Below are 13,951 nucleotides of genomic sequence, written 5' to 3' on the forward strand. Positions count from 1 at the left end.
TTGCTGTCATCTGGCTGTGATAGACGAGGAGAAAGTCACAGGTTCGGGCCAACAGCAATGTAGCGAGCACCAGATACAGGGATCAGGTTAGTCCTGCTAAAAAAGTTCCCTTTTCAATATCCGGTGCAAAGAGTTCAAAACTTCAGAATTTCCACAGGAGGAGCTCAACTGATGCCAGCCAAGGGACCAGGGCTTGGGAAGGCACATATTGGGGACCAGGAACCCACTCCAGCAGAGGCTAGCAGGACTCAGTCAGGTTTGGTTGCAGGTCCAAGCATGATCAGTTGTAGGCCACCTGGGCCAGTTGCAGCAGGCCAAATGGGCAGTTGCAGGAAGGCCTTTCGAGCGTGTTGTGTCCCTGTAGCTCAGAACAGCAGGTCAGCTAGCTGACCCTTGGACCCAGGTTGGCCTGGGATGAAGGGTAGGCATCAAACAGGAAGAAAGTCCTCTAGGGAACAAGACAGACTCAAGCAGGAGGGCATTCTCGTGGGAGAACGAGGCAAGCATTAAGCAGCAGGGCAGTCCACTGGTAGCAGCATGACATTTCTCTGAGGAACATGGCAGGCTTCAAGCAATAGGGAAGTCCTCTGGTGAACAAGGCAATCCTTCCTACATAATGCCTGCAGTTCAAGGAGTGTACTGATTTGCATATGGTTGGGTCCAAACTGGGGTGGCATGGTGAGCAAAAAAACAATGGATTTAACCCACATCTGTGCTTGGGGGTGAGTGTGTTTTTCTTTTAAGCTTCATCACTCTGTCCATCATCCTTTTGTGTTGCTAAAAACAGCTCTGCCCCAACCATCCTGACAGGACAGCCCATCCTGCCCACTCTAGCTTCCTATTGGTCACTGTCTGAGCCCAATAAGCATTCTTAAGGGGAGCCATTAAAGGGCCAAGACAGCTGGAAACTCAGAGAAACCTTTAAAAGCATTTCGGTAGGAAAGTGCTATTTTCAAAAGTGGAACCCAACATTTTACTTTACCAATAAAGAGGATTTCAAATTACAATTAATTTGACTCCAAACATGATATTTCTATTTCCCCCAATCAAAGGTTAGAACGTACTGAATATAATAAGGTAACCCAATGTTATCTAGTGAGAGAGATAAACCTTACAGTAGTGAAAAACAAATTTAGGAGTTGTTAACTATCTTAACATGTAGAACATAAAAATACATGTCTAACCTTTTAAATACAATGCAGCCTGCCCTATGGGCTGCTTAGGGCCTACCTTAGGGATGACTTTTTAAAAAGGAAGGTTTAGGCCTGGTGAAAGGTTTATTTTACCATTAGTGGGTGGCACAATAAGTGCTGCAGGTTCCCTAGTACAATTAATTTATAGACCTTGGATGTCATCTACTAGTAATGTATAAGCTAATTAGATATGCTAGTCAGATGTAAGCCAATAGTACAATGTCTTAAGGAGAGAGCACAAGCACTTTAGCATTGGTTAGCAGTGCCAATGCCAACAAAAACAAATTCAGAAAATATGGATGAAGGGAAAATGTTTGAGGGTGACCCTGCAGAGGGGGTCAAGTCTGATTTCTGAACATTGAAATTGTGTCTATTGGTTGATTCTTGGATTCTGAGCTCTTGCACCCTACACTAGCTCAATCAAAAGCCTTGGACTGCTCACACTTGCTAACCTGAAGGTTAATAGTGGAAAGGATTGCACTTAAGTCAGTTTGCAGAGCTACAGTAGGACTTACCACAGGACACCCATGGCAAATCACCTCAAACAGCACCCCCAAACAGGGCCTGACACCATCTGTGTCTTGATAGAATATGTATAGCACCAATGGTTTCTGTAAATGTGGTGCTCAATACTTTGGGAGCAATTTTATACTGCTTCTCATAGAAAGGTCTGCAAATTATTGTTGATCAGATCATCTCTCCAGCCATGATGTATAGCAATTGTACCCATCCCTTCCTAAATGAAAGGATTTTCCAAATTGAAGACAGCGGGGAAAATGGTGGCTCACCCGAGAAGCAAACCAGTTTGAGCTTTCACACTATCAATGGATCGGGTGTGTGATCCCAAGGCACTGAACTTATTTTACGTCATTACCAGCTTCATCAAAAAATGATCACGTTTCCTACAGGCATCTGGCAAGGATCAGTAATTGCAGTGCCCTACAGGGTGTTCACGTTCTTTATCTTCATTCCCTATTTCATAGCGAATACGGTAAAACTTTCCAGGGATTACTCACTCCCATACGGAAGAGATTCCAAAACAGCTGATTAATTCCATCTGCAGTAGTCCTGGGATGAAGGGCAGGCATTACCTAGTGTGATTTTAGGATTCCCTGATTAAATACTTAATAAGATTTGTAATTGTGTGTTGAGCATTTTTTTAATTAGAGATAAACTATCAGCTGCCACGAAATATGAACTAGAGCATCATTCTGAGCAGCCCTGTGAATTCTATCTTCTTTCACAGTTCGAAACTGAACCAAAAAGTTGTTCATGCCTTTGGAGCCTGTTCTTGCTTGTGAAACGTGTTATTGTTCTTAACTGTGGAGGGCACGGGTGTTACCCATGGAGCAGGTTGTTTTTCTTTTATGTGTGACTGGTTATTTTTGTCTGTAGAGTAAGTCAGTGTTCTTATCTGTGGAACACATTGTTCTAGTCTGTGGAGCACCTTCTTGTTCTCGTCCGTGAAGTGCGTTGTGCCTATCTGTGGAGAGCATTGATGTTCTTTTCTGTGGAGTGCTTTGTTATTCTTGTCTATGGAGTGCGTTTCTGGCCTCGTCGTAGAGTGCCTTCTCTGTGGAGCATGTTGGTGTTCTTGTCTGTTGCGAGTTCTGGTGTTCTTTCCCGAGAAGTGCGATGATGTTCTTGTCTGTGGAGCGTGCTTGGTGTTCTGGTATCTAGATTACCATGTTGTCCTACGTTCAGATCCCAATGATCGTTAAAATGCACTTCCTCATCTACGTAGTGTGTTTGTGTGGTCTTGGGAGGGTGTCGGTGAGCTGTTTGTGGTGAACTTTGATGTCCGGTCCGCATTCTGGTGGGGCGTGCTCACTGACAGCTCGAGCATCGAGGTTTGCTTCTGGCTTCTCGTCCCATGCGTGTCCCTGGTGTAGCTGCGAGTGCCCAGCGTGGGCTGCTCTCAGGGACAGAGCAGAGCCCGGCGGGAGGAGAGGTGAGCCTCAGAGTGCAATCAGATAGCAGCAGCAGTAACCGAGTCCAGCCCACACCACACAGCCGCCTTTGACGTGCACGTTTTTGGTGCAATGCGAATTATCCCTAGTCATTCAGTCAGTGCTGTCAGGAAGATGAGAACCACAGAGGTTTCCCACCATTGCCATAACAACGGCGGCGCTGGGAGCGCGGGCCAGAGACACCCCGCGAACAGAGACAACAGCTCCCGGCACAAGAACACACGCAGACAGCCTGCATTCACCATTGCCTGCGGCACAGGAAGATAAGACAAAGTTTAAAGGAACAGTTGCACCCTGCAGAGGGGTAAGGTGGTACTTCACCCAAGCGTATAGTGACGCTTACTAAACAAGCAAGGGTGAGCCGTTTACTAATAGTGAGAGATCCCATGTAAAGGTCAGGCTGCCCCGTGCACAAGAGTGGATGGTGCATCTTCTTCTGTACGAAGCACCATGCAAGTCACTTGGCAGAACTGCCATATGCACAGGACCCCACAGTTCTTCCCATGTGTATGTGTGTTTGCCGCTATGCCCATGCAAGGAGAAGGCCCCAGGTGTGCGTGGTGAGATGTCTACTGCATGTGAGCACGCAGAGACAGCATGCTCCAACCCCCTGTGAACGTAGAGTACGGTGGTGTGCGGATACACCCAATCCAACTCATGGCACAGTCAGGGACACCCTGTCCACAACTGGAGAGTCCCCCACCGCACAGGCTGTGACAGGGGGATTCCCGTGTGAGGCAGGGAGACCCCGCGTACAGTGGCGGAAGCTCCCGTTCCATCTCCCCGCCCCCTCTCGCCAGAGCTCGCCTCCAGGGCCCGTGCGTGTGAGGTGCTATCCAGAGGCGGGCGCCACATGCCCCCGCCCGCCGTCACACAATGACAGGTGCCGGCGGATGCTGATCTGGGGGCTGGAGAGCTGCGCGCTGCTGCTCGGACACTCCTCCTCTGCACAGGCTGCTGCTACATACCAGGCTGTTCGCATCCACTGCTGGCAGGGGAGAAGCAGAGAGAGCCGGCGCACACAGCACAGCCCCGGCAGGAGCTGCCGACCTTCCCAGCAGCACAGGCACTGCTCTTCAGCATAGGAGCCACTCATCTCCGGCACTGGTGCGGAGCCCTCCCCAGCGAAGGAGCTGTCCTCAACCACAGGAGCTGTCCTCGGCCACGGGATCAGTTCTTTTCCAGCACAGGCGCCGTCCTCCGGCAGAACCTCCCATCCCTCAACACAGCAACTAACTGCTCCTCTGCAGCAAAGGACCTGCCCCTGTCCAGCACAGCAGCTGCCCTTCTCGTCACAGGAGCTACCCCTCTCCACCACAGGACTGGAGCTGTCCTTCTCCATCACAGGAGCAGGAACTGTCCCCCTCCTTCCCAGGAGCTGCCCTTCTCCATCACAGAAGCTCCTCTTCTCATCCCAGGAGCTGCCCCTCTCCATCACGGGATCTCCCCTCCTCCTTCTGCAGGGACGCTGCCCTCGGTGACTGCGAGTTCTCTGAGCTTCCTCGCAGGGTAAACCAGGGAAAGCAGAGCCTGGGCCCTCAGGGAAAAAAGTCCGAGCCCGCGGGAAGGAGAGGCAGAGCCGCAGCCGTGACCGGGGACTCTTCGCCATGGCCCGAGAGAACGGGGAGAGCAGCTCCTCGTGGAAGAAGCAGGCCGACGACATCAAGAAAATCTACGAGTTCAAGGAGACCCTGGGAACGTGAGTACCAAGCTGGTCGCCCCGGGGCGCCAACCCTTTTCCTGTCAGACCCGGGACTCTTCCATCAACTTACTTTGTGATGCCAGTCACCCTCCGCACCCCACCTGCTCTCATGCCAGTGAAGCTCTCCATCTGCACATTTTACTTCCTGGTTCACATGCCGTGTCTCTCCCTGCAGTTAATCCACCCAATGAATCCTCTTTCACCAGTTGCCTCCTTTATCCTCTTCGTGTAATTGTGCGTTAATGTGTTAAGAGCATTAGTACAACTTCTTGCGGCTTACAGGTCACTCACTGCTCCCGTACGCAGCTGGGGCCGCAGGGCTCACAGGTCACTCACTGCTCCCGTACGCAGCTGAGCCGCAGGGCTCACAGGTCACTCACTGCTCCCGTACGCAGCTGGGCCCGCAGGGCTCACAGGTCACTCACTGCTCCCGTACGCAGCTGGGCCCGCAGGGCTCACAGGTCACTCACTGCTCCCGTACGCAGCTGGGCCCGCAGGGCTCACAGGTCACTCACTCACTGCTCCCATACGCAGCTGGGCCCGCAGGGCTCACAGGTCACTCACTACTCATAGACAACTGAGGACACAGGGCTCACAGGTCACTCACTGCTCCCATACGCAGCTGGGGCCACAGGTCACTCACTGCTCCCATACGCAGCTGGGGACACAGGGCTCACAGGTCACTCACTCACTGCTTCCATACGCAGCTGGGGACACAGGGCTCTCCGGTCACTCATTCACTGCTCCCATACGCAGCTGGGGCCACAGGGCTCACAGGTCACTCACTGCTCCCGTACGCAGCTGAGCCACAGGGCTCACAGGTCACTCACTGCTCCCGTACGCAGCTGGGGCCACAGGTCACTCACTGCTCCCATACGCAGCCGGGGACACAGGGCTCACAGGTCACTCACTCACTGCTCCCATACGCAGCTGGGGACACAGGGCTCACAGGTCACTCACTCACTGCTCCCGTACGCAGCTGAGCCACAGGGCTCACAGGTCACTCACTGCTCCCGTACGCAGCTGGGGCCGCAGGGCTCACAGGTCACTCACTGCTCCCGTACGCAGCTGAGCCGCAGGGCTCACAGGTCACTCACTACTCCCACACGCAGCTGGGGCCGCAGGGCTCACAGGTCACTCACTGCTCCCGTACGCAGCTGAGCCACAGGGCTCACAGGTCACTCACTGCTCCCGTACGCAGCTGGGGCCGCAGGGCTCACAGGTCACTCACTGCTCCCGTACGCAGCTGAGCCGCAGGGCTCACAGGTCACTCACTACTCCCGTACGCAGCTGGGGCCGCAGGGCTCACAGGTCACTCACTGCTCCCGTACGCAGCTGGGGCCGCAGGGCTCACAGGTCACTCACTGCTCCCGTACGCAGCTGGGGCCGCAGGGCTCACAGGTCACTCACTGCTCCCGTACGCAGCTGGGGCCACAGGTCACTCACATACGCAGCTGGGCCCGCAGGGCTCACAGGTCACTCACTACTCATACACAACTGAGGACACAGGGCTCACAGGTCACTCACTGCTCCCATACGCAGCTGGGGCCACAGGTCACTCACTGCTCCCATACGCAGCTGGGGACACAGGGCTCACAGGTCACTCACTCACTGCTTCCATACGCAGCTGGGGACACAGGGCTCACAGGTCACTCACTCACTGCTCCCGTACGCAGCTGAGCCACAGGGCTCACAGGTCACTCACTGCTCCCATACGCAGCTGGGGCCACAGGTCACTCACTGCTCCCATACGCAGCTGGGGACACAGGGCTCACAGGTCACTCACTCACTGCTCCCATACGCAGCTGGGGACACAGGGCTCACAGGTCACTCACTCACTGCTTCCATACGCAGCTGAGCCACAGGGCTCACAGGTCACTCACTGCTCCTGTACGCAGCTGAGCCACAGGGCTCACAGGTCACTCGCTGCTCTCAAATACAGGTGGTGGTGGCACAGAGCTCACATGTCACTCACTGCTCTCACGAGGGTCATGATATAAAATGACGGCTCAACCAGAATTTTCCATCGAAATGTACCAGGGGAATACACTGGAGACCACGGCAGGCACTTGTTCATGTTTTGGCTGGAAACGAGGGGCCCTCCATAAAGAGGGACACTTGTAATCCGTGGCACAAAGGGAGCAGAGCTGGAGCAGCGGGGGCTTCAGAACCCATGCATGGCATCTGTACGCTTGTCCTGCTCCATCTGTCTCTTAGCCTTAAATTTGCACCGGGATGTTTTACAATGAAATGAAATGATCCTTCAGAAGTCAGTCACTGACTTCCGGTTGACCAGCTGAAATGCTCCACCTCATGAATGTTTGCTTTAAGTATCTCTAAATAAGGTGCACAAAAGGAAAGGGCACGGATCAATGACATAACAGGAGCGAAGGTGATAGATGTGTCGTTCAGCTACCAGTGTACAAGTGCCACAGTGCTTTTTACTACACGTCACAGTGCCTCTTCCGCACACACGTCCCATACATGCCTCTACCACATAACTACTGACTCTGTAAACAGCTTTCAGACCGTCTGCCTCCCCTCCACACTCGCAGCTTTCGCAACGGATATTCCCACCTCCAGGCATAACATCGCAGCCCACCTCCGACTCCACACAGAACTACTACAATGCATGCCCAGCTTCCACACAACGTCCGTGGTGCATCTCCCACCACTAACTGCTCCATATTGCCTGATTCCACCTTCAAACACAGCTTCCAGTGTCTCAGTCCCCCTTCACACAACTTTCAAAGTACCTGTCCCCTTCCACACGCCTCAATCTCCCTTCACATACAACTTACACAGAACAGGTCCCTTCCACACACAGCTTCTAGTGCCCCAGCCCCCCTTAACACAACTTCCACAGCACCTGTCTCCTTCCACACACAGCTTACAGTGCCCCAGCCCCCCTTAACACAACTTCCACAGCACCTGTCTCCTTCCACACACAGCTTACAGTGTATCTATCCCCACACTCAACTTCACAGTACCTGCAGTCTTCCACACACAGCTTTAGTCTGTCTCCACATACAGCTTCCACATTACCTGCCCTCATTCACACACAGCTTCCAGTGTCTAAATCCTCCTCCACACACATCTTTCACAGTACCTGCCCCTTCCACACCCAGCTTTAAAGTCTCTGTCCACCTCCACATACAGATTCCACTGTGCCCCCCATAGCAGAACCGCAGCGTGCCTCCACTCCACACAATATTCCACAGTCCCTGCCTCTCACTGCACATAGTTTCCAAAGTGGCCACCTCATCCAACACACCTACACAGTAGCTTCCATACAGGCTTGAACACATGCGGGCTGGATGCTGCTAGATTCTCGATTTCCCGAAACAGATTCACTGATATCATTGGCCTGTGTCCTACTAGCAATAAGTAATTGCATTTCCACAGTGCTGTTTTAATAATGCTGTGTCAGCAGTGGCCTTACAAAAGTCCCCCTTAGCAATGGCTGGTGCCAGAATCTTTCTGGTAGTGAATTCTTGTTATCCACGCCCTGCTAACAATGTTCTCAGCAATACCCTGACAGCCAGTTCCTTCTAGCAGTACCCTGATGAGTCTCTAAACATGATATTTAGTGACAGGAGGCACATAAAGGATCACAGATAAAACTGTCAGGGCCACTCACAGCGTACAGTCATAAAGATTGTGCGCATGTGAGTTTTATATATATGTGAATGTAAACTATTTCTTTATGCAAACTGATTTAAACAGTACTATGTTCTGTGTGGTAGGATGCAAGGTGTTCCGAGTGTCTCAATCACTGCCATTCTTCGTTTCACACCACTCTTTTCTATAATCTCTTTGTTAGCCGTTCACACTCTTTTTCTCATATCTTTCTAAAGCACTCCATCTGCATATCGCACACCTCATTTCTTGCCTCCATAGCGGAACAGGAAGAAACCCAATGATGAAGCATGGCTCCAAGGGGTAACCCTGGCGGTGAGGGTTTTTATAACAGGGAAATCCTTTTTCCTATCCATCCTGTGGCAGTTCTTTCAGCTGGGCCTGTTTTGTAATGTTATATAGGGAAAAAGCAAATACTCATAGGAAATAGAAGAATAAGTAAAACGTGACGTGTAACAGGAGCACGATTGCTGTTCTCTGAGAGTGCAATGTCTTTCCCCCCCCCCTAGCTTCAGCTGTCGCTGGTAGTGGAGCACACTGGGGGCAGGATATTTAAAGGGTGGAGTACGATCTCATCAGCCACTCCCTCACCCCCACCACGCCACTGGCAACACCGTGCAAACTGCCCCTCGCAGCACTGCCCTCCAGAAATTCCTTGGCAGTGCACTGCAGCAATGTCATGCCACCAATGCCATGTTAGCAATATCGGGCTTTGCCATCAACACCACCCTAGAAAGCGACGCGGTACCTTTTTCACAAAGCAGCAGAGCAGTGAGGAGTGAGAGACGGCGCAAGCACACCTCCAGCATCAGCCACGCGAGGGCTCGGTAGCAATACCACACATTCTCACTGAGGTGACAACAAACTTCCCAGCTCTTCGCGCCAGCGCGCTAAAGATAGACTCACTGCCTCACACATGGAGCCTGCCCTCAGCTCCATGTTAACGAATTGTGTGGGTGCTCCGGACTGACGAAGCCCCCCGGAAGTCTACTAGTGCTTTCTCTGATCTGACACCCCCTGCTCTGTAGTCTCCCACAGCACAGAAAGGCACTGGTCCCAAGTGTCACGCACTTCTCAATAGGTGCACTGTGAGCAGACTGTTATTGCGGTTGCGTAGGGGGCACATGGCCTGACCCCTCGCCTGCTCACAGATCATCTGCTGTTAGTGCTGAATCCTGGCCTGCGACCTGTGCAGCGAAGCATCATCCCCACCACCCTGCCCAGCGCCAGGCATCGCCGCTGCTTCCTACTAATTCACTTTGACTCCTCTCTGCTGCCGGGAGCCGCAGCAGCGTCTATTCATAGCACTGCGGTGCCGCGGCCGAGGAGGGCGGCGCGCGCTGCCGCCGAGAGCTCGCGGCTGCCGGGTTCTTAATTAGTCAAACACTGGAGGATTTGGTTTCCTTCCTTCCGGGGCGATCGGGTGGCGGGGAGCCTTCTCGTTAAGCAGTTGGGCTTGTCTTCCGAGTTTCCCGGGGTCCGGCCTACGCGTTCACTTGGTGCAGAGAAGTGCAGGTGCTTCCCAGGGGCAGAGGTGCAGGGCTTTCTGTCAACACAGATTGTACTCAGCGGCATGCTGATCAGAGCAGGCATATTATCCCTGGTGTGCTTGGCGCCTTCTTCGAGGCAGCGGGGACTTGTTTAACACGTGTTTTATTTGCTTCATAGGTTACTATATTTTGCATAACCCCCGCTGTGAGGCCCGCAGAATAATAGACCATACCTCACACCTCGCGTTTCGTCTTGAAACGCGAAGCATTTCTTTTATATGGGAAGTGTGCAAGTGCGTTCAGAGCTTCCCAAAAGACCTAATTAGGAAGACACCACATCGGGAATTCTGACGTCCAATTTGACACCTTTATATGCGTCATGTGAATAAGAAACGCACCAGTAGAAGAGTAGCGGGATTTTACGGGATGCATTTTTTTAAACTAAAGCAAGAGACCTCACAGACAACGAAGCTCGAGTATTGTTCTGTCCATTGCCATTATCAACACGTTTTTTCATTTTTTTCAGGGTAAAAGCATAGTATAGTATTTCTAAATTCAGTCAGATGTTCAGTTTTACTTATCTTTACTGTTTTCGTTGGGGAAAACACAAAGAAACATCCATAAAACATCCAACACTTGTAAATCCAAACTAGTCCTTTGAAAATGGTACATAATTTAGGTTACTGAAATTCCCTTCCCCTCTGCCCCCACCTGTTCAGACTAAAAAAAGGCTACAATAGGAAAATAGAAGGACTGTATGGTAATTAAATATGGTGGTCACAGATGCATAAGCAAAAGAACAGTGCTGCAGATTGCAAATAATAGGTTCCCTCAATTACACAACGAATCACTCGTTTATTTCTAATATTTCACTCTTTTATCTCTCCTTAAGGATCTCAATAAGTTGTTAACTCCCTAATGTGGGGCACATTGGTGCTAGCACTCCATTTTGTAGATAGTTTATTATGGGGTTGTAGGCCCCACATAATTTATCTTTCTCCTTTTCCAGGTCGTGTGTCAACATGTCCATCTCCACCTCCATTGAAGCACACAATCTTCTTGACTGGTCCACTTACTTAGGAGGAAAGTTATTTTCCCAATTGGCTGCAATGGCCTAACTGTTAACTACATATAGGTTTCAACAATTCAGTGGTATTGTCTAGGGCATCTGAGTCTTAGGGCCCGATTTAGAACTCGGCAGACAGGTTACTCCATCACAGTGGTGATGGATATCCCATCCTCTGAAATCTAAATCCCATTAAATTCTATGGGACTTAGATTTTGGGGAATAGGATATCTGTCACTGTTGTGAACGAGTAACCCATCCACTGAGGTCTAAATCGTGCCCTTAATCTCAATACAGTTACCACGGGGTCATGCAGTAATGGGTATCCCAATGTAAACTCACTATGACCCAATATCTCTTAAAAACTTGCAACTTAGAACAAGCCCACCATAAATGTACTTCACCCCCACAATTTCACACTGTGCCCAGCATTCCCTCCTTAGTGTTGGGATCCAACTGGTTCAATTATAATGGGGGTTCTATCCCAGTTGTATCTTATCTTATATTGAATTTCACAGTTTTATGCACTGTGGTTTAATAAGGCATTTCACACCATAGATCTTTTGCCATTGGTCTTGTGTCATTGCAAACGTCTAGATTTTGTACCACTTCTCCTAAAGGACCATATATATAAATTGTGTACTGTAGACAGTACAGTGCGTATTTATGTGATTAGCCTTTCTGATTTTTTGAAAATCGTTGGATTCCCCCCAACCATATAAATAAATGAGTCACAAGTTTGTTGCAGTTTTATAAATTCTGGTTTAGGAATAGATACTGGAAGTGTTAAAAAATAGAATAGTCTAGGTGAGATATTCATTTTGAGTGTTGCCGTTCCACCTAGCCAGGATTTAAATATCTGCTGCTGCCTCATTAGGCCTTTTCAATATCTGTGAGTAATGGGGGATATTTTGCTTTATATAGACTCCAAATTGTCGGGGTAATAAAGAGCCCTACATATTTTCCTTTTCACCAAGTCCATTGGAAAAGCCAGACTCTAAGAGTTCTTTAGAGCCAGGAGTTAATTAGATGTCTATTATTTCTGAATTTTCCAAATTTACTTTAAAGCCTGGAATAGCCTCATATTCTTTCAGTACTAGTAAGATATTTGACATGAATTTCAGTAGATTTTTAATTGTAAGTAAGAGATCATCTGCATATAGGGGTATTTTGGGGAGATAACTTCAAAAGAGATCTCCTCTATCTCTTGTGTATGCCTACTTTTTTGAGGTAGGGTTTCCAAGGTAAATCACAATGAAGGGGTGAAGGTGACGTGCGTCTTGTGCACCATGTGTGTCTTGTGCATCTTGAGAGGGGAAAAGATCTTGATCTTTCTTCGTTTACCAACACTCTTGTCGTGGGACCTGAGTAACCGGTCCTGTTTATTTTGATATTTCAGTACCTATTCCTATTTTATCCAGATCTTATCTTAAGAAGGATCAATGCAATGCCTTCTTGGGGGTCTCATAACAGATATTTGTCTTCCCAGAAACAAATTTAGCACCATTCTAATATGATGAATGGGTTGTCTGTTTCTTATGAATCCAGATTGACCGCCTTCCCTTTAGTAGGGCATCAGGAGTTCTATTTGGTTTGCCAGAATGTTTGTCAGTATTTTTAGTTCAACATTAAGCGATGATATGGGTCTATATGAGGAACATTCTTTGGGGTTACTTATGCTTCAATCCAAAATTCCGAAGGCACGAAAAGTTCCAAATTAGTTCCTTGTACTTTAGTTAGGGATCAGGTGAACACATATTTTGTGATTTGTATTGATTTTTCAGGGCTATAAGTATTCATATCAGATTCTTCAGAGCAGCACGCATAGTGCCTACTTCTACAATGTGCAATGATGCAAGGAGGCACTATGCCCATTATTCTGTTGGGACTATAAGTAATGCAGTCTATACCCTACGAACTAATAGGATAAATAATTTGATATAGATATTTGTGACCCTGAAAAAGCGATATGTACTGTAAAACACATGTTGACCTAATCTTTAAATAAAGCAGAAGGAATTAATTTGGAACTTTTTTGTGTCCTCAGATTTTTTTGAGTGAAGTATTAAGTAAAATTATACATAGTTTGGCAAACTGGTACAAGGGGCAGGAAGCTTTGGTCTATTACATTGATTGCCCATTTGTAGAAAATCTTTGGGGATGCGTGCTTTGTGAATTAGTGTTATATTTGCCTTTATTCTTAGAATGTGTGATTGCGCCTGTGTCTTTAAACAAGTTAAAGACCTTTGTCAAATGAGAGGCCAGAATTGAGCAGAAGTGTTCTTAAAACACATTGGTGAGCTGATCTAGGTCTGGTGCTTTGTTTAAGGGTAGTCTATGTGTCTTTCTCCACCATTGCTTGTCCAAGTACAGCTCAATCATATTGTGGCCACATGAGCATCTGCCGGTCTTCAAAGAAGGTTGCAAACTAGATTCTAGATCTTTCCCTGCAAATTAGTGACCTTGGCCCATATTTATGGGATTTCGGCTAAGGGCAGCAAAGCACGCCACCTTGTTGCCCTGCCCTGCATCACAGGGAAAGGGCAGGATAGCACAGAATCTATGCATACAGCGTATTCCTGTCCTTTCTCCCTGCGCTGGCGCCATTTCAGCAGCCTAGCACCAACACAGGCACCTCTGCACCATTGTGTAAGAGAGCCTGCATTCCATGGACATCATTTAGGGGTCGGCAGGGGTTGCAGCTGCAACTCCTGACTTGTCCCTTGCAAACCCTGGCACTGCCTTTGTGACCCCTGGTCTCAGAGGTAGAAAATCAGTGCCAGGAACTCAGTGGCAGCTCGTGCTAAGAATGGAGTACAATTAACTATAATATGACCACCCCTGGCACCTGCGGTGAGTAAAAAATGCATGCTTGCGGGTGAGAGTGCATT

General features: G+C 49.3%; 1 protein-coding gene across 1 annotated transcript in view; it reads left to right on the plus strand.

Annotated features, from left to right (window-relative positions):
• Positions 1 to 3,244: 3,244 nt before the first annotated feature.
• Positions 3,245 to 13,951, plus strand: part of CAMK1D (calcium/calmodulin dependent protein kinase ID) — a 1,292,386-nt gene continuing 1,281,679 nt past the window's right edge. The window contains exon 1 of the mRNA XM_069228669.1: positions 3,245 to 4,862. Coding sequence (XP_069084770.1) covers positions 4,771 to 4,862 — 92 coding nt within the window. The 5' untranslated portion in view covers positions 3,245 to 4,770. The remainder of the gene's footprint in view (positions 4,863 to 13,951) is intronic.

The sequence above is a fragment of the Pleurodeles waltl genome, chromosome 4_1 (genome assembly GCF_031143425.1).
Source record: "Pleurodeles waltl isolate 20211129_DDA chromosome 4_1, aPleWal1.hap1.20221129, whole genome shotgun sequence".
Lineage (NCBI taxonomy): Eukaryota > Metazoa > Chordata > Amphibia > Caudata > Salamandridae > Pleurodeles > Pleurodeles waltl.